Source organism: Macrobrachium nipponense, chromosome 35, assembly GCF_015104395.2.
Source record: "Macrobrachium nipponense isolate FS-2020 chromosome 35, ASM1510439v2, whole genome shotgun sequence".
NCBI classification, from domain to species: domain Eukaryota; kingdom Metazoa; phylum Arthropoda; class Malacostraca; order Decapoda; family Palaemonidae; genus Macrobrachium; species Macrobrachium nipponense.
In genome coordinates, this window is record NC_061096.1 from 34,195,641 (window position 1) to 34,222,812 (window position 27,172).

At 41.2% G+C, this 27,172-nt stretch overlaps 1 protein-coding gene across 8 annotated transcripts in view; it reads right to left on the bottom strand.

Annotated features, from left to right (window-relative positions):
• The window catches only part of LOC135208575 (WD repeat-containing protein 7-like), a 263,777-nt gene that overhangs the window by 210,342 nt on the left and 26,263 nt on the right, over positions 1–27,172 (bottom strand). For 7 of the 8 annotated variants that reach the window (XM_064240915.1, XM_064240914.1, XM_064240912.1 and 4 more), the window contains exons 7-8: positions 22,820–22,965; positions 4,153–4,176 (exon numbers count right to left, since the gene is read on the bottom strand). In XM_064240915.1, the coding sequence (XP_064096985.1) occupies positions 4,153–4,176; positions 22,820–22,965 (170 nt within the window). The remainder of the gene's footprint in view (positions 1–4,152; positions 4,177–22,819; positions 22,966–27,172) is intronic. The other variant, XM_064240911.1, reaches the window with a different exon arrangement.

The following is a 27,172-nucleotide window of genomic DNA, read 5'->3' on the forward strand; positions in this document are numbered from 1 at the left end:
GCAAGCGCAAGCCTGTCTTTCATAGGCTTATGCCTGGGTAGCTTCTTCTCTTCCTCCGTGATGTACATCTGATGAGGCATTTTTTTCCAAAAAAGGCCAGTCTCATCACAGTTGAAGACTTGCTGAGAACTGTACCCTGCCTTGGTCATCATCTCGTCGAACGTCTTTTTAAAGGCTTCGGCCGCTTTCGTCTCCGAGCTGGCAGCCTCCCCATGCCACACCACCGAATGGATGCCAGTCTGTTTACGGAATTTCTCGAACCACCCATGCGAAGCCTTGAAGTCTGGGGTTGGCGTTGATGTCCCTTCTTCTCCGTCATCTTCGGCCTGGGCAATCAAATCGCCGAAAATAGCGCTGGCCTTGTGGGAGATTGCCGTCTCCATTATTGTATCGCCAGCGATTTCTTTGTCTTTTATCCAGACAAGAAGAAGCCTTTCCATCTCGTCATGCACGTGGGTCCTCTTCCTGGACAAAATAGTGATGCCCACGAATTTCAATTTTCTTGGGACCCATGACTACATATATACTATAGGTAATTTACGTATAAGTATGGAGTAAAGTTCTCACACAACATGATAAAGTACGTATATACTACAACAAAATCACTAACGAATTTACGTTAATAAATGAAATCGTTAGAACGAACGAATACCGCGTGCGTACAATAACGATGCTGCTACCGAGTGGCCGAGGCACGCCGCTACGTAGTACAGTGGACCCCCCGTATTCGCGGACTCACATATTAGCGGATTTCTCTCGGGAACGTTTCCCTGCATTATTCGCGGAAAATTTGCGCATTTGCGGTATTTTTCCATGAGAAATATCCAAAAATTCCTGTTTTTTTTTTTATCAATTTCATTATAAAATGCACTTTTTGTGATAAAACTATTAAAAAAACCAAGTATGAAAATTTTTAGTGGTTTTTCTTGAGTTTTTACTAACAAAATAGGCTGTTTTTAGCGTTTTTATAGGCGTTCCAAACATTCGCGGGTTCTAACTATTCACGGGGGGTCTGGTACGCATCCCCCGCGAATACGGGGGGACCATTGTAGATGCATGATGGGAAGGATGCTGACCAATAGGAGAGAAGGATCTCACGGCAGTGACTAGCATCAGGAACCAATGGGAGAGCAGGAGAATGGTGGCGAGTCTACTCAGTTGGCGGCGTGCGAGTTTCAAAATTGTTATCGGTGGTCCGGGGCAAATCTTGGACTTTACAGCAACAACCTTTCGTATCTTGAGCAATTTTCATATGTAGAGCCGTAACATTTTTCGTATAAGCTTTCGTATCTCGAGTTTTTCATAAGTTGAGCCTTTCGTATCTCGAGGTACCACTGTATTTTGCACTGATAATACATACTTATCATCATTATTTTTATTATGATTAATTATTATTAAAAAATACTCATAGTAACATAAGTCCTGAAATGGAGAAACAAATCCACATTTATATATGAATACAAATATATTGAAAAATACATTATTATTATTATTATTGTTATTATTATTCTTTATCTATCACAGACATCCTATTCAACTGGGTGGTTTTTTAGTGTAGGGTTCAAGGTTGCATCCTGGCTATTTAGGAGTCCATTACTTTCTCAGTATGAGCACTGTTTCTAGGAGCATACTCTTTTGCATGAGTCCAGGTTCCTTTTCAGGGATCTTGGGATCGTGGCTAGCATTCCTAAGATTATGGATACAATTTCCACTGGCATATCCCATATCCTTCTTATTTTTATTTTCAGGTCTTGATACTTATCCATTTTTTCCCTCTCTTTCTCTTCAACTCTGGTGTCCCATGGTGTTGCAACATCAATGAGTGATACTCTCTTCTTAATTTTTTTAATCAAAGTCACGTCTGGTCCATTGGCACGTATCACCCTATCTGTTTTGATATCATAGTCCAACATGATCTTTGCCTGATCGCTTTCTATCACCCCCCCCAAGGTTGGTATTCGTAATGCTTATTACTGCAAGTTAGCTGGTGTTTCTTGCACAGGCTTCAGTGGAGGGCTTTCGCTACTGAATCATGCCTCTGTTTGTACTGGATGTGGTTTATGGTCTCGTTTTCCATATAGCAATTCCTGCATACGGATGAGATGTTATTTCCCTCTATCATTCTTTGAACATACATATCTGGTTCTTAAGGTCTCATCTTGTGCCACTGTTAGCATTCCTTCTGTTTCCTTCTTGAGTTCTCCCCTCTGTAGCCATTACCATGTTTCATCGCTGTACAGTTCTTTAGTCTGTCTCATGTACTGTCCATGTATTGGTTTGTTATGCCATTCCTCCGTTCTGTTTGTCATTCTCCTGTCTCTGTATATTTCTGGGTCTTCGTCTCCTTTTATCAGTCCTTCTTCCCATGCAATCCTGAGCCACTCATCTTCACTGGTTTTCAAATATTGCCCCAGTGCTCTTCTCTCGATGTTAACACAGTCCTCTATGCTTAGTAGTCCTTTCCCTCCTTCCTTTTGTGCTATACAAAGTCTGTCCATATTTGCCCTTGAGTGCAGTGCTTTGTGTACTGTCATGTGTTTCCTAGTTTTTTTTATCTAGGTATGCTGCAGAGTTCATGCTTTGTCCACTCCGCTACTCCTGCACTGTATCTGATTACTGGTAATGCCCATGTGTTAATGGCTTTCATCTTATTTCCACCGTTGAGTTTTGATTATTATTATTATTATCATCATTATCCTTATTATTATTAGTATTATCATATAATTAACCCCACCTGTTCATTTCTGTTTTACTTTGCAATAGGACTAGAATATATACGTAATGGCAATGGAACATTGTTTAATTAAGTCACAAGACTAGCAAAACTATAGCATATTATAGTATATCACAATTCCTTTAAAATGAAGTTTGAAAATTCAAAGAGTAACAGCACTCTAAGTGGTGATTACATTTTGAAAATAACATTACGTACTGTAAAAACGGTAACATTACTGTATTTAACCTCTTATGAAATTCTATTCACTTAAAAGCAAATGAAATGAAAATACTGAAATTCACTTCATTTTACCACAATTTAATTTTTTGAAACATGGGACTTGAAAGTTGGCACAAACAGTTATAACAAAAGAAGGTAAACAATATAACTTTGTGAGTTTTAAATTAACTTTTTCTTTGATCCTCAATTTTCTCTCAATAATGACCCGCCAGATAGAATTCCGGATATGTACAAAGCTTTGAGTACACCCAATAATCCATTGCTAGCCACCCCAAACTGCAATTAGGCTGCTAGCAAAATCTTGTAAGAAGAAAATATAAGGATTTAACATCACTGAAGATAAAATTTCACTGTTTGTAAGACAATTTCAATGATGGTAAAAGCCATTCAAAAACCTCAAGCAATTTCGCTGCCATGATTTTAAAATTAGCAAGGCAAAAATAGTTTTACTACTTTTCTGACAGAGACTTCTTTCAGCCTGATATACAGTATTTCCAAATACCACCACCTCACAGGTGTAAGCTTAAGCTTTCAATCTGAAAAATATAGATCAGTAAGCTTAATTTCTTAAATACAGCTACATAATTAGCTATGCATTAGTAATACCTGACGACCACAAAATAAACCAGACAAGATGATGTTATAAATGAGGGTACTTTGTATGTATTAATATTTCAGAGAAAAGTAAACTAGAAAGATCAATAAATTAAAAATACAATGGTAGATTTTAAGGACACATGATACCCATAACTATACGTACTTCTACCTGAGCAGGTTGATCAAATAGTTAACTGGAAATGAATGGGAAAACCTCAATTGACTGGAAATATCTTCTGCGAGAGAGAACAATATGTAATTTTAAAAAACTTATCAGTGGTTTTTGCAGTCTCCACCAAGCGTAAAAAAAGCAGTTATCTCCAAATGTATTTAATACAATGGCCAGATGACTCAACGAGAAACACACCGTGATATTTTATGAGAACAGAATCTTAATATATTTTATGAGAATGAAACTAAATTATACTATACGTATTATAAAGGAATGCATGCTCATATTTAACTCAGCTGCCAGAAGGATGTTTTATGTCAGCATGCAGTGCAATAACCAAGAACAACAGTTAATAACTGCAGATCTGGAACAAAAAGCAAGCGAAATCACATCCAAAACAACTTGAAACTTGTGCATCACTACTAACCTAACTGCTTTGCCCCTCAATAACCTGCAAAAGGATATGGTGAGGTGTGGGTTAACAGACAAGCATTGTTGCATAACGGTGAACTAACCAAAGCATGATAACTTAAAAAAAAGAAACTCCATAAGGGAAAAATTATACTGTATACTTATATTTCTCTATTAACTTGCAATCATCATACATACACAGCTGCTTGCATTATATTAACTTTCATTATCATGCCATAAAACCTTTAGTCTAATTAAATATTAACTGTTGAACTTTTGTTCTTTAACTACCACAGCCTAGAACTTGGATCTGCATTAAAAAAAAAACTGTGAAAGGCAACATTTTCATTGCAAAAGCAGACTGGAATATATTTTACTGTATGTAAAGTAACTTATGTAGCTGATTTATACTAACTATCTTTATTACTACACATTCAGTACAGCCCATCAAACATGAAAAACATCTGATTATCACTAAGATAAAGTATGAATAGTAATTTACACAAATCCACATAATTATGGTGTATAGCAGAACATTAAATGTAAGCCTTGAATTATGTAGAAGTCCTTGACAACACTATACAGCAACTCAGTAAGCATTTTGAAGTGACAAACATTTATGTGCACACTGACTGCAACTTTTTATTTCATACAACAAAGTAAAACAGCACCACAGCACTTTACTTCTAAGGTAATGAGTAACTGCAAGCAAATGAGCATAATCTTTTAAGGAAATGTTTTGTACTTCAAAACTTTTCAGAACTTCTATTGTATATGTGCCAATTACTTCCTTTTCAATACATCCTAAACTGTAAAAGTGTATCCAGCACTTTTGAAGTCCTTTTTGTAAATAGGTACTTGTGAAAAGCAAAACCCCTTCATTAAGTGAAGTACTTTGAGTCCAGTATTGTATGAAGAAATTATGAATGGAAAAGAACATTACAAAAATAATTCAATTACTCTTCAACTTTTAGTTCCAAGTGCTGCAGCAGGAAATTTTTCATAAGGAAAAAGAAAAGAAACAAGTGATGTAGCTACAACACTCATTTAAAAACAGATAAAAAGACAAATTACACCATATGTTACCAGAAACAAACGATCAGTCTCTATCTAACAGTATTATTTTGTTTACCACATCTCATTCTCAAAACTTAAATATATTCCATCACCCATTCATTCTAAATTTAGTCAATGTATGCTTTAATTTTCGTTCTTTCATATCAGTAACATTACTCCTTAAACTGTTCTTTTCTTTACAATAAAGACAACAGTCTCTTCTTGTTATCTGATATATCTTTATAATCTTTATAATAAGACAACTGCTTTCTACAGACAATTTACTTCCTCATACGTAGCTATGAGAACACTTATGTCTAGCTACAAAATCTGTGTGCATCTTTCAGAATCCTTGCAATTTATCCCCCACTTCTAAACATTAATTTTTGAACTGATTTTGCATTTCAGTATTATCCACGAAGTATTTTTCCTATGCCAACTAATCTTGTAAACTGCAACATTTATTCTTTACCTTTAATAAACATATCTCTTATTCCATTGAGTTCTTATTTGATATTTGAGAATCACTACAAGATTCGAATCTGATGCAATGATTACACAATGTATGTAGTGTTGTACAATAAGCAACACAAAAGTAAATAAAGCATTACAAACTGATAAGAAATTTACTGATTTTAATCTAAGGGACAATTTTCCAAATGAGAAAACATCCATAAAAACTACAAGCTATTTTAATTGAAAACATTTACAGCACCGAGAAGTTCTACTTCTTGCAAAAATCAACCCATAAATACTATAGAATTATAATTACTATAAAAGAAAAAGTTCATGAGTAAACAAGAAAAAACAGATGATTTGAGAAAATACAGGAACATTAATAGTCACTAACATTATCCATGTAATAACTTGTTGGCTTATATATTTTAAGAATGAATTTAATCGCATATACACTGATATAAAATAAATATAGGAGCTCCTAGAATTCTTGAATTTATTTTTACCAGAAAAAATATTAAAAACCAAGGTATTATGAACCAAATTTTCCGTACCTTGATTTCAATTTCACGACTTTCAACTACAAAGATTACCTAACATATATTTGTTTCATAACAACCAAATTAATCATAGAATGACTTATTTCCAACAATGAAGAAATAACATTCACATCTACTCCTATCAGATTAATCATAAAATGACTTATTTCCAAGAATGAAGAAATAACCATTACATCTACTCCTATCAGTCAAGACTGATGTCTGGTCTTAAGCCACCAGACATCCTCTCAACAATGAAGAGACTGAAAAAGTCAGAGAAGTGGTTCCCCTAATCCTTGAAGGACAGTCTCTACCTGTTTCAAAGAAATGAGACTATTCAGGGCTACACCGTAGATGCTGTTGACCCCTGACTTTGACTCAAAACTCAGCCCTCTTCCCAACCCCAATGGCAATGGCATCTTAAAAGACACTTGTACTACATGGTGGTAAAGTGTTTCCTAAGTGTATGAACACCTTTTTGCCACTGCTGCATCATTCTTGCTCGTTGAACAAAACAAGGAATTCACTAACCCATTCTGCAAGGTTAAACTGCTCCCCATTGCAACCTGGTACAGGAAAAGACAAATATTGCAACAAACCTCAATACCCTTCCTCGCCTTACCGACAGTCTCCAAAAATTTTCCCTGTTCCTCCTCAGAGGGGATGCCAAGTAGGAAAAATCTGTCAAAGTATTCAACAATAGGTCAAGCAAGGAAATGATTCAGTTCAAAACTTTGAAAAGCACAAATTTCTACTGCCATATCTCTAGGTAAAATCTCTCCAAAAAAGTCTGGGCAGACAACTAGCTATGAGCATGCTAGCGGAAAAAAGACTTCATACCTCTACCATAAAATTAGTCCTAGAAGCAGGAGTAATGTCCACTGTCCCTCTTCGGAGAAATGATGCCCCTGAGAAGTCTAGCAAGATTTGTCACAGGGATAAGAGTTCCAAACCCACTTTATGTTTCTCCAATGGTTTAAGAATTAGGAAGAAGAGGGTGAAAGTTGAATGGCGAGAAGTATGCTTCCTGCCCTACTACACCCATCACTCACTCCTGCTACTGAAACTGAGGATGTCATCTCCAAGGCAAAGTTCAGAAGAAACAATCAAGGAGTCATAGTAGTACGAACAAGACCAGCAACTCCAGTAGAAAGGTCCACATTCACAAAACTACCAAAGACTATTGAAATTAGTCATTTAACTCAATTACATAAGGTAACTAACTTTGAGACAAGCTGTAGTACTGTCAAACTATGGAAAACACATAACTACATGGTACAGCACTCTATATACTAATCTATAAGATGCAACAGAAACATGGACACTGAAAGAGAAATAAGTAGAAATTTTGAAAAGATGAAATTATGAAATGCTAATAAATATTCATAGCCAGAGAGAGGTTGGGAGATCTACTGTATTTCTTATGAGGAATTTGCAAACAGATGTGGTTTCCAGTGCCTAGAAATCATAACATATGATATGAAGGATAAGAAGAATGAGGACAGTTCAGTTAGTCAGGAAAATGTTAGAAATGGAAGTAGCAGGACAATAATCAGTAGGAAAAGTCTGGAAATCATGGAAAAAGGGCTCACATGAAGACCTAGACCAAATGGGAATTCAGTCAAGTGACAAGACATAAGATTCCACAAATTCATTTCACATTTAACTCCATAACATGGAAATCTGACATTAAAGTCATAATGGTGAGGATTATTGGTTTTATTATCTTTAGACGGCATAATTTGCTTTATTACTGAGACTATCAATGGGCATAGCCATTGCAATTTCAGTCTAATAGAAATGAATCAGTTCTTGCAATTATCATGAGATTTTTCTCACCAAATTAGGTAAAATTTGTGTTGGTAATCTTTGTTTTAAACACAGCAGGTTACTGGCTCTGGTCTGCCATCATGATCATTAATCATTATTGACATCCTTCAAACTGAAGATTTAATACTGAGAATGCAAACAATGTTAAAAGAACTTGCAAACATTGTGCAATCACAACTGAATGACCACTTAACTCTAGGGATTGTAAGAAAACTGATATTATGAAATAACACTGATTTGATTCATTGTCATAATGTAACTTAACAACTTCCAACAAATAAATAACCTCAATCATGCCTTATAAAGTTTAAAGTATTATCATACAGGATATTTTGTTTATTTGAACAACAGGACTCTGTAACTTATTTAGTAACAAGTGAAGAGGTCTGGCAATCACACTGACAAAAGTTCCTGTATTGTATATTTATAAAATACACTTCATAAAGACTTAAGTTTAAAATATTTTAGACAACATAATACTTGTCTGCTGAAGTTCACTCATATTCTAGTCTGGCTTTCGTGTGCTTACACAAGTTTTTTTTTAAACACATTTGTCACTCATCCTTTTTTATAAACCAATAATATAATATTAATAATGATTAGTTTTCCAGACCTCTGAGTCTTATATAGACCCTTGACATTTGTCATTCATCAATTTAAAGTACACTGCATGGTACTGACATGTCACAGAGCTCACTCATGGAGGCAAATCAGGAGTACGTAAACTACATTTAGTGTGAATATCAAAGAAACAGGAGCTATTCATGTAACAGGATGAAAATTTTAATCTTCTGGAAAGTTTCCATAACAATCAGCTAAGAAAAGTAACATCCATCCCTAATATTGCTTGAACATTATGGCTCATTAAAGTAATTTTACTAATGATTTCTTTTTTTCTAAATTCTGTAACAGAATAATACAACATAACTGAAAGCAATCATGCCCAGGACAATTATTTAAGAAATTTTTTTCTGCTTCAACCCATAAAGCTTGAACAGTAGACTTGGTAATTATCAAGAAAGATGATTTTTTTATGATAAAATAAGATTTTATGTATACTTACCAAGTAGTTATATAGCTATAGTTTCTAAAACCGTCGGCAGCTAGAATTTTTGAAATTCGCGGAGGCGCTAGTTTGTTTTGGTCAGGTGATAACCCACCCCCCCCACTATCGGGGGAGTGAGGAACCAACACCGTCCGAAAATCAGTTGTTTATACCCTATTATCCATGTGAGGGGAGGAGGGCGGGCTTTGATCATGTAACTACTTGGTAACTATACATAAAATCTTATTTTATCATAAAAAAGTCATTTTTGTGTATGCAACTTACCAAGTAGTTACATAGCTGAATCCCACATTGTAGGAGGTGGGATCCATGGATATGCTCATAACTTTTTAAAATTTAATAATACAAAAATGTTATTGTTATAATACAATTAAGTTTGTTCATACTTACCTGGCAGATATATATATAGCTGTATTCTCCGAAGTCCGACAGAATTTCAAAATTCGCGGCACACGCAGTGGGCGGCCAGGTGGTGGTACCCATTCCCGCCGCTGGGAGGCGGATATCAGGAACTATTCCCATTTTCTATTCATATTTTATCAGTGCCACTGTCTCCTGAGGGGAGGTGGGTGGGCACTTTAATTATATATATCTGCCAGGTAAGTATGAACAAACTTAATTGTATTATAACAATAACATTTTGTTCATGAAACTTACCTGACAGATATATATATAGCTGAATCCCACCTTCGGATGGTGGGAAGAGACAGAATAGGATTTTTTGGGAAACTAAATTAAGTTGATGATATACATCTTGGTTCCTCACCTGTTAGCATAGCCGACTTCGTGATTACTGTCACTAAAGTCTGCTTCTGCGTTACTAGAGTTGCCAGCGAGGTAGAGACCTGTAATGCTGGTGCGCTCTAGATGATCTGTCAACGGGGGCGTGACCACAATGTGACTAGACCATATGACCATACTTCTGAGGGCAACGAAGCTAAAACCACCACCTGACCTAACCTATTAAAGTTAGTTCCATAACTTCTAGGCTAAAGAAAAGGAACGCGCCTCAAGCGACCAACCCTTCAAAGTTAAAAGCACACCTATCCCTTTTCTATAGGATAGGATTCGTGTTGCTTGCTGCCCCCAATAATATATCTACGGATATGTATGGGTCCTAGCGACTTACAGATCTCAAATGTCGTCTTCACATCCCGTCGGGAGTGTGAAGCGAACACAGAGTTGCTTCGCTAAAGCGTGGCACTCAGGATGTTACTGAGTGTCATGCTCTGTTGAAATGCTTCCGAGGCCGCGCCCTCACCTCTTGAGCATTCATATTAAGAAAAATCTCAAATCTTTATGCAAACATAATGAATGAGACTTCTTAAAAGAACTCCTTGACTATAATGCCAGGGTGTTCTTGGACATGAACCAGTCTGGTCTTTTACGGAACGCCGCAGATTGTCCGTTGACCTCGACTTACTATAGTTTTTATTAAGATAAAACTTGAGAGACCCGACAGGGCACAGGACTCTCTAATGCCTTTGCCCAATAATTTGTGCCATACCCTTGGTCTCCAAACCTTCGGGTCAAGGGTTAGACAGGTTTTCGTTCTTATCAAGAACGGAAGGCTTAGAGGACAGACCGCATTATGTCCTTTAAAGCTAAAACCTCTGATGATAGCTAAAAGCTCACTAACCCTCTTTGCCGTGGCTAGAGCGGTTAGAATGTTAGCCTTTCTGGTCACGTGTATTAAGTTCGCAGAAAGGATAGGTTCGAAATGCTTTTGGCATCAGAAACTCAGACTACGTCTAAGTTCCATGCCGGAACCTGCGATCCAGAGAATTTCAAGATCTCCCCAGACCTCAAAGATCGTGAAGCTTTGTTGTTTGACAGAACCGAATCTCTGAGCCTAGAGGCCGTCAACAACCTATTTGCATATTCTATAATAGTTAGGACTTCTATCTTATCTCGTACTTCATACGGAAAGATAGAACCATAAAGAAATTCACAGAGGTCGAGTTGGAGGAACAGTCATTTCCCTTCACTATCCAGAAACGGCCCGCTCCGATTGAACACTGAAAATAGGCAGCACTGCTTTGCCTTGGCCAAGAGACTGCCATTAATCTTGAAGATCTTATCGCTTCTCGATAGTCTGAACGCCTTCAGACTCAGAGAGGAGAGATATTAGATACTTCACTAAGTGACGAAGTTAGATTACACCGATTCTCTCGGGAAGGGTCTTTGGACAATTCTCTGAATTACCTGACCTCTGTGAATCCCACCTCTTAGAGGCCAACATGTGGCGACTAAAGCTTATCCTCTAGGATCATGAATAAGGAACAACTTAAGAGGAAGCTCCTTCGTCTTCAAAATTACGAAAAACTTAACGAAAGGACGCCCTCAGTCTCTCCTCACTTTCGAAATACTTCTAAGTGAGGATTACTCAGACGTCAGTAGTTGTTGCCTTCGATCGAGAAGACCCGCACGGACGTGTACTAGTTTAACGAACCTCTTGAGGACCGTTACGTTCCGTGCCTAAGCCCATAACCAATTCTCTGTTCTTGAGCTATGAAAGAGCTGAGAAATTATCCGAGATGATTTGGGCCACTCGATCCAAACTCACCCTTCGAGGAACTGGAGAGCCGACCAATTTGGCTTCCAATTCTTTCAGACAATGTGCCAGAACATCTGTTCCTCTGTTCGGATGTCTGGCACCCTCTCGCTATCACCCGAGGTGATCCTCAAGCCGTTGAGAGAAAATTAGAATTATTACAAGATCTTTGATGTTATTCCAATTTCTTCGTGAGGAAAAATTGTAGAGGTCTGAATTGCGTTTATTCAGGGAAAAACAAGCTTCTCCAGCGAGGAAATGGTCCCCAGCAAACTCATCCATTCCCTCACTCAGCCTGCTTCTTCCCTAAATAAGGCTGCACTTTGCATAAGCAGGAGAGCATTATTATAGTGCTATGCCGCGGTAGATTCGTACAGAGTTCTGTTACCGTGCGGTAAACCCGCACCGAACAAGTATAAGAGATATCTTGTTGAAATTTTCTAAGTAAACGGAAGGCATGTTCATCATGATTACTAGAAATTTCCTCAACCCGAGGCTAAAATCCATGATTGTAGGCAGAGAGACGCAACCAAACGCGCATGACACCGAGCTAGCCGGTACTGCGTAGATCACATCACAGTAACAGCAGCCTTGTTCATCGTCTCGCACTATCTGCCTGAGTTGCCAGCTACTCCTTTTACGAAGGGATAGGTATGAAATTATCGAGCAAAAGGAAAACTCTCCAGCAGGCATATTTGTTTCAAACGAAACAAAATTCGCTAAATACAGAATCTGAGTTGGTGTTGTCGTAACAATACCTGAATAGTTATTCTTACTCCGAAAACTCTTGGAAGGTTGAAGGGAGTGTCAAATAAATACATTAGAACAACAGTTCTTTCGGCTTCTATCCGCAGAGGTAAATACTATATGCGTATATGACTTGACCCATGCGTTAGCAAAATGACGCAAAGATAAACTACGTAAGTATTGTAGTAATTTGAACATCGAATTCTCTACTACATCTTTCCTCGACGAGGAAGAGAGAAAGAAAGGAAAACGACTGTCCACGTTCTAATGAATGAGACTTTTAAAAGAACTCCTTGACTCTTTGCCAAGAAAAGGGAGTAATATTCGAATAGAGATCATCAAGAGAGAACCGAGGATCGAAAAGGACCGTTCAATGTTCTTATGATATTGGACATAAGACTTCCTGGATCTAGTCTACAAGTCTTTTTCTTACTCCCCGGATGAGCCTCTGAAAATGAATGAGAGCTCTTCGAAATTTGTTAATGAGTTTATCCGCTTAAACGATAAAAACGTTAAAATCTATGTCAATGAGAACTACCCCATTTATGAGGGGTCCCCCACTTAAATGACAAAACGTTTAGTATCTTGACAATGGGGAAAACGTCCTTACTAGACAAAACTATTAGCACTTTGCTAATAGGGGAAAACCCTTTAACATGACCGAAAGTCACCCAGGAATCCGAGTATATAATCTTCCCGATTCTCAGAGAAATCGATGAAGAGGAAAGAGGGATCGAAGAAAAAATTCGGGTATGTCTCTCCGCTAACTCCGAATCCATTTTAAAAATTTCTGTAAAGGAATGTCCTGTGGAGAGTCCTGCAAAAACCTCCTCTTGACGAGCGTTTATAAAGCGTCAAGCGTCCTAAGAAACGTCCTGAACAGCAAATAAAACGCCTTCTACAAGTCTTTTCTCTCGCAAAGCGTCCTGCCGAGCTTCCACCGAAGCGTCCTGGCGAATATGCACAAAAGCGTCCTGGAAAGCGTCCTGCTGAGCGTCCTCAACTGCTGAGCGTGCTTAGCTACGAGCGTGTCTGAGCAGAGAACACCAAGTCTTCTGAACGACGTTTCAGAGAGGAACTCGTTGAGCGCCTTGATGCATGCAAGGCCCGCCAAGAGGCGTCCTGGCGAGCGACCTTGCCAACATCTCAATGTTATGACGAACCGCGTTTTGCGTATGACGTTGAATATTTTTAAGGGACGTCCTCATGCGAGTCTCCATGGAGAGCCGCACGCTGCTCCTGAAGAGTGTGAACACTAAAGGAAGACGTATGGCTTTCGTCTTCCGCAAGGTGCTTGCCGAAGCGTCCTGGAGAATGTCTCTACTTATAGGACGTCGAGCACCTCCAAAAGCTTCCTCACTTCTAAATTGCCCTTCTTATGCCGACCAGAGACATAAGTTGTTTGACTGTGCAAAGCAGCTTGCCGGCCGTCAAACTTATCAGCTTGCTTTTCGAAGTAAAGCGAACGTTACATAACGTATACGGAGCGCCATGAGGAGAGAAGACGAATACTGAGTTGCTCCTCCAAAAGGTGGAATCAAGAATGTCCTTGATTACCAAATTCTTTTGGAATGCTAGCGAGGTTGAAACAGCTCTAACTTCATGAGCGTTCACTCGCAGGAGGGTCAAATCACTCTTCTGGCAAGATGAATGAACCTCCTTAATAATGTACAAGTGATATATACATGAGCGTTCATATACATGAGCGTTCACTCGCAGGAGGCTCAAATCACTCTTCTGGCAAGATGAATGAGCCTCTTTAATAATGTATAAATGATGTATACATGAGCGTTCACTCTCAGGGGGCTCAAATCACTCTTCTGGCAAGATGAATGAGCCTCCTTAATAATGTATAAATGAAGTATACATGAGCGGTCACTCGCAGGAGGCTCAAATCACTCTTCTGGAAAGATGAATGAGCCTCCTTAATAATGTATAAATGATATATACATGAGCGTTCACGGGGTCGCAGGAGGCTCAAATCACTCTTCTGGCAAGATGAATGAGCCTCCTTAAATGTCCCTTAGAAAAAGAGCCAGTGCATTCTTCTAAAAGGGTAAATGTGGTCTCTTTCCTCCTCATCCTCTCGTGACGAGAGAGAGGACGTGAAGCGTCCTCTTCTCTAAAGCTTCTTTAGGGGGCGCGAGTCCTTCCGAGAGCCCCAACCCCTGTGTGGGGAGGATGCCTCGGAGGCCGAGAAACAACCCTTGAAGCTTCGTGCACGTGCTCGATCTTCGGCAGCCTGGGAAGCTACAACAGGACCTGCCGAAAGGAAGCCAGATCAGCATGAAAAGCCCGTAACCCTCCTTCGGCTTTTGACATGCCCTCTCCCTGGTTTCTGGGAGTCCGACAGAGGTCTAGGCCTAGAGGCGTTATGGGGCCGATCTGACGTTCCCTCCTAACGAGAGAGAGGACGTGAAGCGCGTCTTCTCTAAAGCTTCTTAGAGGGCGCGAGTCCTTCCGAGAGCTCCAACCCTTGCGTCGGGGAGGGCGCCTCGGAGGACGAGAAGCAATCCTTCAAGATTCGTGCACGTGCACGATCTTTAGCAGCCTGGGAAGCGTCAACAGGTTCTGCCGAAGGGACGCCAGATCGGTGGGGAGCCCCCGTAACCCTCTTGCGGCTTTCGACATGCCCTCTCCCTGAGTCCTGGGAGTCCGACAGAGGTCCAGGCCTAGAGGCATTATGGGGCCGATCTGACGCCCCCTCCACAACACAAGGGGCACTACACTTCACAACACTAATTGGAGAGCGAGCACTTTAGTCTAAGATTACTTGATGTAATCCTCTAGCAGACACTTCTTCTAGCGGCCCGTAAGCATATCCACAGGGTTAGGCAAAATAAAATCTACAGGAGGTTAGAAGGTTCATTATTTCTAGCTTCTGTTTTACTGTGGAGGAAAACTCCTGATTCTAACACGCTCTAAAATGCGTACATGAATCCTACTTCTTCCGTAATCAGTCACACATTACACTAATTACATTGAACTTATGCAAAGAAAACATGTAAACGCCATATACACTAAGCGAGTGTCTACCGAAAGTTCCGGTAGCTTCACCATCCCCCATGCAGACAACAAAGTCTGAAACTAGGCTAACTAGCCTCAGACATCAAATGCAATGAAAAATTTACGATAGCGTATGCCTAGCCACAAATCCAAGTCAATAATCGTAAGAATAATTAGGATACTTAAGCGGCTAATGAAGTTTCAAAATCCTAGGCGGAGGTCTGTAAACAGTTGTTTACCGACCGGCGACAGAAAAAATATGAATAGAAAATGGGAATAGTTCCTGATATCCGCCTCCCAGCGGCGGGAATGGGTACCACCACCTGGCCGCCCACTGCGTGTGCCGCGAATTTTGAAATTCTGTCGGACTTCGGAGAATACAGCTATATATATATCTGTCAGGTAAGTTTCATGAACAAATATATATTTAGAGCTAGCATCCATGCAGATGCTTGTTGGTTCCTTACCTGTTAAGAGAGCTGAACAGTTGATTACTGCCTCTGGAAGTCGCTCGTCTTAACTCATAAGGACGTGGCGGTATAGCCATGGCTCGTCCCCTAAACAGTGGGACCCATGCAGCTAAGGAATGTCCGTGGCTGGCATGGTCAACCAAATCATGCCCCTGCCCAGGGCGCAGTACCAAATAACCAAATGTTACCAGAGTAAAAAAAAAAAAAACATATCACCTCAACCATAACCATAAAATTCATACCCAACTCTACACTTGCCTGAAGGGTACTCCTAGTACATCCATAGTACCTCCAGGCTCCCGTAAAAAAACTCACCAACCTTGTTCAAGGCGAAGAGATAGGCTAGGAAGGTATGACTTCCTACACACCCTTACCCAATGCTGTGCCTACCGCTAAATACGGACCTAGGGTACTGCAATTTTCATATACTGTTTCAATATCACGCAAGTAATGCGAGGTGAACACTGATTTACATTTCCAATACGTTGCTTGAATAATCAAGTCCAAAGAGAGATTGTGTTTATACGAGAGAGAGGTTGCCACTGCCCTTACCTCGTGAGCTTTCACTTTGAGTTTATTAGGGTCGGTTTCTTTCACTTGTGAATGAGCATCTACAATCACGCTACGTAAGAACGCCAGGACGTTTTTAGACATCGGGCGCGCCGGATTCCTTACCGAACACCATAAACGATCGGACAGGCCCCGAACCTTCTCTGTCCTTTGTAAATAACATTTCAGAGCTCTGACCAGGCAGAGCAACCTCTCCTCTTCTTCCGGTCCTACCAAGTCAGTGAGGTTTTTGATACTGAACCAACGAGGCCATGGTTTGGACGGGATCTCGTTTTTGCCAAAAACCCCAAGGTTAATGCGCAAACCGCATTACCCTGTGCAAAGCCTATTCTCTTGTCCATGGCATTTATTTCACTCACTCTTTTAGCTGTAGACAGAGCTACTAGAAATAAGGTCTTTCTCGTCAAATCTCTTAACGATGCTCTTTGCAACGGCTCACACGGAGTTTCCGACAACCACTTAAGTACTACATCTAGGTTCCAAGGTAATATCTTCGAACCTTTGGGTTTTTCTATATCGAAGGACTTAATGAGATCTGCAAGATCTCTATTCGATGACACTTCCAATCCTCTGTGCTTGAAAACAGATCCCAACATCGCCTTATAGCCTTTTATAGTCGCAGTAGACAGATTTCTATGTTCTCAAATATAAAAGAAAATCTGCTATTTCTGTTATAGTTGTTTTAGAAGACAAAACATTATGCTCTTTACACCAGGCTCTAAACACAACCCACTTTGCCTGATAGACTTTACTTGAAGATTCCCTTCTGCACTGCGCAATAGCTCTCGCCGCTTGTCTTGAAAACCCCTTCGCTCATAAGAGTTGTCGGACAGTCTGTAAGCGGTTAGAGACGGAGTGGATAGTCCTTGATGGAACCTCCTGAAGTGGGGTTGTCTGAGTAGATCTGTTCTCTGAGGAAGTAACCTTGGCCAATCCACTAGAAGATCTAAAAGATCTGGAAACCATTCCTGCGCTGGCCAGAATGGAGCAATGAGAGTCATCGAAACGTTGTGATGCGTTCCGAATTTGTTGATGACTTCTCTCACCATCTTGAATGGAGGAAAAGCGTACAAGTCTTTGTTCGACCAGTCCAAAAGCATCGCATCTGTCGACCATGCTTTCGGGTCTGGGGCTGGTGAACAGTAAAGGGGGAGACAATAGTTTCTTGCTGTGGCAAACAGATCCATCATAGGTTTCCCCCAGAGTTTCCACAATTCGAGGCATACCACTGGATTCATCATCCATTCCGTGTGAAGCACTTGCCTCCTGCGGCTCAGTTCGTCCGCGAGAACATTGAGTTTCCCCTGAACGAACCTTGGAATTAATGTGGTTTGATTCCAATTCGCCCATACCAGCAGGCTCCTTGCCGTCTCGCAAAGAGAAAACGAGTGTGTTCCTCCTTGTTTCTTTATGCAGGAGAGCGCTGTTGTGCTGTCCGAGTGTATCGCCACTACTTTGTTGCGAACTTTGTCCGCAAACTTCAGCAATCCCCAGTGGATGGCGGTCAGTTCCTTTCGATTTATATGCCACTGTTTTAGTCCTGCATTCCAAACTCCTGATACTTCTTTTTCTCCCAGAATCGCTCCCTAACCTTGATCTGATGCATCTGAAAAGAACACTAGGTTGGGGCTCTGCGGGAGGAGGGATCTCCCTTCCACAAGTCTGTCTCTTAACTTCCACCATTGCAGGTCCTCTTTTATTTCCTGTGTGATAGGGAACACAAAAGAGTCCGGAAACTTCTTTCAGTTCCAATTCGCCCTGAGGAAGAACTGTAGGTTCCTCATATGCTGTCTCCCTAGTGTCACGAAATGTTCTATTGAGGATAGAGTGCCCAAAAGACTCATCCATTCCTTTGCAGAGCATTCTTGGAGAACTAAAAATTTCACTACCTTCTGCAGGCACAACTCGATTCTTTGTGGGGATGGAAAAGCCCGAAAACTCACTGAGTTGATCCTCATCCCCAAATAGACTGATTCCTGACTGGGGAGTAACTGCGACTTTCGTCTGTTTATTAACAGTCCTAGATCCTGAGCTAAAGTCAGGGTTTTCTGAAGGTCCTCCGTGCACCTCTCCTTTGTTTGTGACCGGAGAAGCCAATCGTCCAAGTAAAGGGATATCCTTATCCCGACTAGATGTAACCATTTCGCAATGGGAGCTAGCACTCGGGTGAACACTTGTGGTGCGGTCGAAAGCCCGAAACACAGCGCTCTGAACTGGTATATTTTGTCCCTGAAGACAAAACGCAGAAACCTCTTTGAGTTTTGGTGTATTGGGATGTGAAAATATACGTCCTCCATATCAATGGAGATCATTCAATCCCCTTGAAGGATTGATGAAAGGACAGACTGATTCGTCTCCATCTTGAACTTTGTCTTTTACACATAAAGGTTCAGAGTGCTCACGTCCAATACGGGTCTCCATCCCCCCCCGATGACTTGGGAACAACAAACAGACGATTGTAAAACCCTGGTGTTAGTGGCTCCTCTACTAACTCTATTGCTTTCGTTTGCAAGAGAGACAAAACCTCTTCCCAAAGGGCGATGAACTTCTTTGAATTTTCTGAGTAGGCTGTCAAAGCTATCAGAGAGCCTGATAACGGTGGCTTTCTCTTGAACAGAATATCGTATCCTTCTCTTAAAACCTTTACGATCCAAGGTTCCGCCCCTCTTACTTCCCATTCTTCCCAAAACTGATGGAGCCTCGCTCCTACTAGCGCACGAAGGACTGATACACTACTTCTTGGTCGAGGGGTTGGTTGAGGATTTTTTAATAGATTTAAGGGTGAAACGTGCTCTGCCCCTTGATCTTGGGAAATATCTACCGAATCCCCTGCCCAGAAAGGGTTGTCCTCGGCTGGCTGGCGAGGGGCGTACACTAGGGATATTTTCTCTAGTCCGTTTAGTGAAATGTGAGAGAAGATCCTGTGTTGCTTTCTTCTGCAATTCAGAGGCAACTAGCACTACTGTTTCTTCTGGAAATAGGTGCTTCTTATCCAAGGGCAAATATAACAAGGCAGACTTTTGGGTACGAGAAACTCCCTTGGATGTAAAAGAACGCCATAGCTCTCTTCTTTAGGATACCTAACATGAAGAGAGAAGCTAGTTCCGCGGAACCGTCTCTAATCCCCTTATCTAAACAGGAGATCACTCCCGAAATGTCTGTAAAAGCTTCCTCACTCAACATTGAATAGCTCTTCAGTTTTACGTCCCAAGGCTCCTACTGTCCAGTCCAAGAAACTAAAAACTTCGAATACACTTATATTCTTAATGAGGTGGCCTAATTCTGACACTGTAAACATTATCTTGGCCGGGTTGAAAGCCGATCTTCTCAGCAAGTCAATAAGCATGGAGAAGTCTCCCTGGGCGGAGGCAGACACACCCAAAGAGAGAGCTTCTCCGGTTTCGTAACAAATGTCTCCTAGTTGAAAGATGAGAAGGAGGGAAGTAGAAGTTGACCTTGCCTTGATCCCTCTTATCCTCAAGCCAAAGGTTAATTTCCTTTAACGCTTTTCGAGCCGAAAAAGACAGTACTAGTTTCGATAATTTCCTAGAGTCTTCCTGGTTGTCCTTCATGTAAGAAGACACTGGAGACGTGGGGGTTACTGGCGAAAACGAATCTGAAAAATTGTCTACAAAGTAAAAAAGCAAGGCTTTGTAGGCAGTGAGAGAAGACTTTATCCTCCTCTTCTCCTTTCTCTTCTTCTTCGGCTGAAGAAATAGGTGAAAAAGTCTCTACAGGTTGGATAGGGGGCGCCGCAGATTGAATAAAGCCCAAAGTGCTGTCTAACTTATTCTGGATGACTGACAGAGAATGATCGGGGCCAGCCATCACCTGAAGTCCTGTCGGTAGGCCCAAAGCTGAAATTGATGACATAGGCTGTCCGAGCGCTTCAGACTGGTCCCTCTGTGCACTTGGTTACATATATACCTGTGGATGCTCGGGGGCTAGCGGACGCTTGGGCGCTCTTGGATGCTCGGGTGCTCGTGGATTCCTGGGCGCTAGTGGGCACTCGGGAGCTAGTGGACGCTCGGTTGCAACTGTATTCCTGGGCGCCAAGGGACACTCGGGAGCCAAAGGTTGTTCTAGCGTTGCTGCGGAAGTTCCAGGCGCCAAAGGCTGCTCTGGCGAACAGGCAAACTGCGGCGCCGATGGGCGCTTGGGAGTCGGCGTGTTCTCATGCTCCGAACGCTGAAGATGTCTCCCAGGAGTCTCGGGGATTACAGAAGGGACTCATGTGCGGACCGGTGCTGAAGACATCTCCGAGAGTCTACTCTTCCCCATACTCTTCACCTCTGAACATATGCTAGAGGAAGACTTTCTCGATGGCGACTTCGACTTAGAGGATGTAATCCTCTCACTACCACGTCCCTCTCCTGCTGTATCCTGAGAGAATCTATCTAGAGAGTCCCAAAAACTACACGAAGGTTGTTCCTTCCATAAAGGGCTAGCCTTTTTACAGGGGACTGGAGAGGGAGACAACTTACGAGCCCTCCTTTTCAATGGACGGGACTCGTCATGGAATCGCCACTGGCGCCTGGGAGAGGACTCCCTGGAGCTGGAAGCACTAGACGACAGCGGTGCTCCTTTAGAGACGCCTTTCCAATGGCGCTCTGTTGCAATCTGGGATTTGTCAACAGTATCGCCTGAGGGGGCGACTGCTCGTGGGCAGACCCCACTAACCTGCCTTGGGCTACCAGTATGCCTCCTCCCAGTTTCTGGGGAGTTTGACAGGGACCTTTGCCTAGGAGAATCAGTGGGCCAAACAGCCACCTCCTCCACAACACTTACACTTGCACTCACTTCACCACTTACTTTGTCCATTAAGAGTTTTTACGGACGCTCCTAATTTCTCCATTGCTTGGAGCATGATAAAAAATTTCTGATCGACTCTTGCCTCTAAATTGGTCACAGCATCGGGTACGGGTGTGAGAGAGCCAAGATTAGGACTGGGAATGACAGGTGGAGGGGAAGGTTCAGAAAGAGACAAATTATCATTATACAATTCCTGACTAATTAAGTTTTTTGCTTTAGATCTAGAAGCCGCTTTTCTCTTTTTATCTCTCTCTAACTTGTTCGTGTAACTAGTCAAGATCTTCCAATTTCTTTGATCCCAATTAATACACTTTCCACAAGTTTGATCTGGTGTACAAGTCTGTCCCCTACAACCTGTGCAAATTGAATGTGGATCATTAGCCACTTTAGTGATCCTAGTATTGCAGCCTTTACTACAATACCTAATCCCAGATGAACTAGTGTCTGACATTATGTAGACCAATTCAAAACTAGTGAATTTCAGTGCAAAACTATTTAAAACTATCATCAATTCCTAAATAGCTATCACCGAAAACAAAACTTCCAATATTCAGAGTACTTCACCAAATAACTCCAACAAAGAGCGACGGCAAAGAATTCCAAAAATTCCACTGCTACTGAAACTGTGTTGACAGTACCAGCCAGCAGAAACAACTGATTTTCGGACGGTGTTGGTTCCTCACTCCCCCGATAGTGGGTGGGGGGTATCACCTGACCAAAACAAACTAGCGCTTCCACGAATTTCAAAAATTCTAGCTGCCGACGGTTTTAGAAACTATAGCTATGTAACTACTTGGTAAGTTGCAAGCATAAAAAATATTATTTACATTAGAAAGCTACACCAATTGATAACAAAGAAATCAGTACCTAATTCTCCTTAACATGGCAATTCCCAAAAAATTGTGATAAATTTTTTTTATGGACATACTATACTAAATCAAATGCCTGCATTCCATGTACCAGCATTCCATTTGTTTTTTGTTTTTTACTTCCAAAGTTCCTTTACATCATTTATTTAGTCAGGATCCTTCATGCAGAGGACTTTTTTAGTGTTTGTATTCAATGGTAGAATAATAAGTAGTATATATGCAGTATATACTTGAGCTCCAGTACTATTTCCTTCATTAGCCTCTTTCCTTTACCACACATGAAATATGTGAAATATTCAAATTTCCATTAACCCCTGGGATGGGAAGCAGCAAAATACATTTGATCACAAAAAATTCAGTAGTATAGTTTTATCACACCATCCCCTTGAAACGAAATCCATCACCAGCAGGTGTCATTTAGTATAAGTTTAAAAGTTTTACAAACTATTTCATTCCAAATAATAAAAAAAGCAACAATTAAAAGTACAAGACAGTGCTTTGCACTAATGGGAAGCAAATCTGGAAAGACAGAATCCACACACAAAGTTTATGAAGCTCGTTTGGGTATTAGCAAGGTAAAACAATCAAGAAAAAATCCTGTGATAAAAATCTTACTTATGGTGAGAATGATCAGTCATACTTTAATAGTGCTGATAACGTAACAGAAAAAGTGTTACAACATTTCCACAATATCAAAACAGCACTTACTTAGTAGGTAGCTTAAAGATGTAGCCACGTCCCATGTCATTCCACACTAGTACCCGATCCGCAGAGAGGAAGTCACCACCCATCCACCTTTCCCCGGGTGGAACTAAAACTTTGCACAATTGTGAAAAGTCTCCGGCATCATATATCTACCAATAAAAAATATAAAAAATAGTTATTTATCAAACTTCATAAACACTGGGAAAGTATGCAAAAACTGTAAATAACAGTACTATAAGACCATACTAATATAATTATTCATTATTAAGTAAATAATAATAATAATAATAATAATAATAATAATAATAATAATAATAATAATAATAATAATAATAATAATAATAATAATAATAATAATAACAACTGTTTCAACAGCATCCAGCTTATAAAAAGGCGTCCCAATTTCTCTTATCATATTCTTCTCATCAGCAAGGAGATGACACAACAAATTTCCAGAGGGCCGTAAATCTTTCCATGTCCTTTGGAAAGTTGTTATATCATTAACCTGATGATGAAATATAAGAAAATAGAGAAGAATGTACAAGCTGAATGCCATTGAAACAACTGTTTTCAATAACACTGCCCTTAAAGTGACTCCTAAATCCAAATAATAATAATAATAAAAATAATAAACTCAATGAATAGCTACTTATTTCAAGCCGACAAAAAATTTAAATATCTTGTACAGTATGAAAAAAGATATATAGAAAGCTCAAAAGTAATACAGGCAGTCCTCGCTTATCAGCGGCATCAATTAATGGCATTCCGGTTTTACGGGCTTGGCTGACACTGTTAACCAGTTTTTCAGAGACGACAAGTGATTTTCAGCATTGGTAAGTGGTTTCAGTGGCGTTGGTAAGAGGTTTTACAGCAACAGTAAGCAGTTTATTGGCAGCAGTAAGCAGTTTATAGGCGTCAAGAAGCAGTTTATCGGCACCAATAAGTGGTTAATAGCGCTGATGAGCGATTTATTGGCGCTTATGACATCATAAATCCCATTTATTATCATATGGAATTTCAGTGATTTTTGGTTAGCAGTGCTCAGCCAGGAACAGCACCCTGCTGTTAACCGGGGACTGCCTAATGTAGGCAGTCCCCGGGTTACAACGGGGGTTCTGTTCTTGAGACGCGTCGTAAGCCGGAACATCATCAAAAATCCTAAGAAAAATGGTATTTTCTTTTTAAAATAAGTTTTTAAATATATTTACCTGGTAGTTACATATATATATCTTTAACCCGCCAATTCGTCGCGCACACGGCAGAAATTCAAAATTCGCGGCTATCGCCGATAGACAGTCAGGTGATCATACCTGTGCTCCCACTATCCAGGTACCTGGAACCATTCCCATTTGTCCTCAGAAATTCCATGCCCCTGTTCTCAGAGGGGAGGAGGGAGGGACCTTTATATATATGTAACTATCAGGTAAGTATATTTAAACACTTATTTTAAAATGAAAATACCATTTTTAAATATCTAACTTCCCTGGTAGTTACATATATATAGCTGATTGACACCTTTGGTGGTGGGTTAGAGAACCTCCACACCGTTGGGAATTCGTAAAATTATTAATCGCTACAATTTAGCTGAAACTAATAACCTGGTTCTTACCCGATAAGGAAGCTGGCTTCAAAGTTTTCCTGCCTCATTAGCCTACATTCCTTGACAGACCCGGCGATCCACCCAGGGGGCCTGTAGAAAGTCTCTGTGGGGCTGTCACACGGTCTTCGACCTTAACATGACTAGACCACCACCCTTGCTATCCAGGCAAAGCCATGGACAATGAGCTGACCACCTGACCAACTAACACACTAAAAACACACACCATAAAAACCTAACTAAGACATGCATCCCAGACTGTGGAAGGTTGCGACAACCTTCACAGACAACCTGTGATACCAAGTTCAAGAAAAGCAAGGGTATAAAAAAGGTTATGGGTTAGACGCAGTAGCACCTTCTCCAACTACGGCGCCGGAGGCAACGTACGGACCCAGGGAGCAACAATCTTCATATTGGGTCTGTACCTCTTTGAGGTAGCAATCTGCGAAGATAGACTTGCTTCTCCAAAAAGTCGCTTCTAAAATAGCCTTCATCGACTTGTTGCGTCTATACGCCATCGAAGTCTCTACAGCTCTTACTTCGTGCACCTTGACTTTGAGGATTGGGAAGCTTTTCTCATTACAGTTCTGGTGAGCTTCTCTTATCAAGTCTTTGATAAAGAACGCCAGTGCGTTCTTCGACAAAGGTAGTGAAGGCTTCTTTACCGAACACCAGAGGTTGTCCGTCTGTCCTCTTAAGTGTTTGGTTCTCTGTATATAAAACTTTAGGGCTCTCACTGGACAAAGGCCTCTCTCCTTTTCCTGTCCTACTAAATGAGATAGCCCTGGGATGGTAAAGGATCTAGGCCATGGGTGAGAAGGATTCTCATTTTTGGCGAGAAAACCTAGTTGCAGCGAGCAGACTGCATTCTCCCCACTGAGGCCTACATTCTTGCTAAAGGCTTGCAACTCTCCTATTCTCTTGGCTGTTGCCAATGCAACCAGGAATAGGGTCTTCTTGGTGAGGTCCTTCCATGAAGCCTTGTCGAGGGGTTCGAACCTACTCGAGGTTAGAAACGTTAGGACGACATCCAAATTCCAAGAGGGGGTTGGATTGTCCTTTCTCTTAGCCATCTCGAAAGACCTTATGAGGTCCGAGAGATCCTTGTTCCCCGATACGTCAATGTTCCTATGATGGAAAACAGATGTCAGCATACTGCGGTATCCTTTGATGGTAGGAACCGCTAGTTTCTGATATAACAAAAAGTCTGCCATTTGAATTATAGAGGTATTGGAAGAGGAAATATTTCTAATCCTGCACCATTCTCTAAAGACGTCCCACTTAGATTGATACAACTTGATCGTGGACGTCCTCCTAGCTCTTGCGATTGCTCTTGAAGCTTCCCTCGAAAAGCCCTTTGCTCTTGCCAGTTTTTCGATAGTAAAAAGGCAGTTAGATTGAGAGCGAGGATATTTTGATGGTATCTCTCTAAATTTGGCTGTTTGAGTAGATCACTCCAACAGAGTTACGATCTGGGGGTGTCCACCAGCCACTCCATCACTTCCGTGATCCAGGGTCTCGTGAGCCAAAACGGAGCTATCAGTATCATTCGGGCGTTGGTCGATTCCCTGAACTTCTTCAAGACTCTGTCTAGGATCTTGAATGGGGGAAGGCGTACATGTTTAGTCCTTCCCAATCCATGAGAAAGGCGTCCACTGCCACTGCTTCCTGGTCTGGAACTGGCGAGCAGCAAACAGGTAACCTCTTTGTTCTCTGTGTCGCAAAGAGGTCTATTGTCGGTTCTCCCCACAGATTCCAAAGCCTGCTGCATACCTCGTGATGTAGGGTCCATTCCGTCGTGAGAATCTGTCTTCCTCTGCTGAGGAGATCTGCCCTGACGTTCCTCTCCCTTTCTATGAAGCGAGTTAATAGAGTAATGTTCTTCTCTTTCGCCCACAATAAGAGATCCTTTGCTGCCTCGTAAAGGGAGTCCGAACGAGTGCCTCCCTGTTTCTTGATGTAGGCCAACGCCGTGGTGTTGTCCGCGTTGACCTGAACTATATCTTGTTCTTGACTTCCCCTTGGAAGTGCAAAAGCGCTAGATGAATGGCCACCAGCTCCTTCACATTGATGTGCCATTCTTTCTGATGATCTTGCCATAGACCAGAGATCTCGTCCCTCCCCAGTGTTACACCCCATCCCACATAAGATGCGTCCGAATACAACACTAGGTCAGGGTTCTTCTGTTGAAGTTCGAGGCCCTCTTGAAGTTTTTTGGGATCGTTCCACCAACTCAAATGATTCTTGATTCCCAGAGGAATCGGAATCCACGTCTCGAGGTCTTGGTCTCTTGTCCAGTAACTTGCCAGATGAAACTGAAGTGGACGAAGATGTAGTCTTCCCAGGGAGACAAATTGCTCAATCGAGGAAAGGGTCCCCAGCAGGCTCATCCATTCCCTCACCGAGCAGTTCCATCTCCCTAGGAAGAGCTTCACCTTTCTTAAGCACTCTAGGATGCGATTCGGGTCTGGAAAAGCCCGAAAAACCACTGACTGAATCCTCATCCCCAGGTAGATGATGTCTTGTGAAGGAGTCAGCTGTGATTTGGTTAGGTTTACTAAAAGCCCCAACTGTTGCGTTATCGTCATAGTTACTTGTAGGTCCTCCAGACACTTTTCTTGCGACTTGGCTTTGATTATCCAGTCGTCCAGATACATCGATATCCGTACCCCTTCCAGATGTAACCAAAGGGATACATTTGACACTACTCGAGTGAAAACGTAAGGAGCCGTGTTTAGTCCAAAACAAAGTGCTCTGAA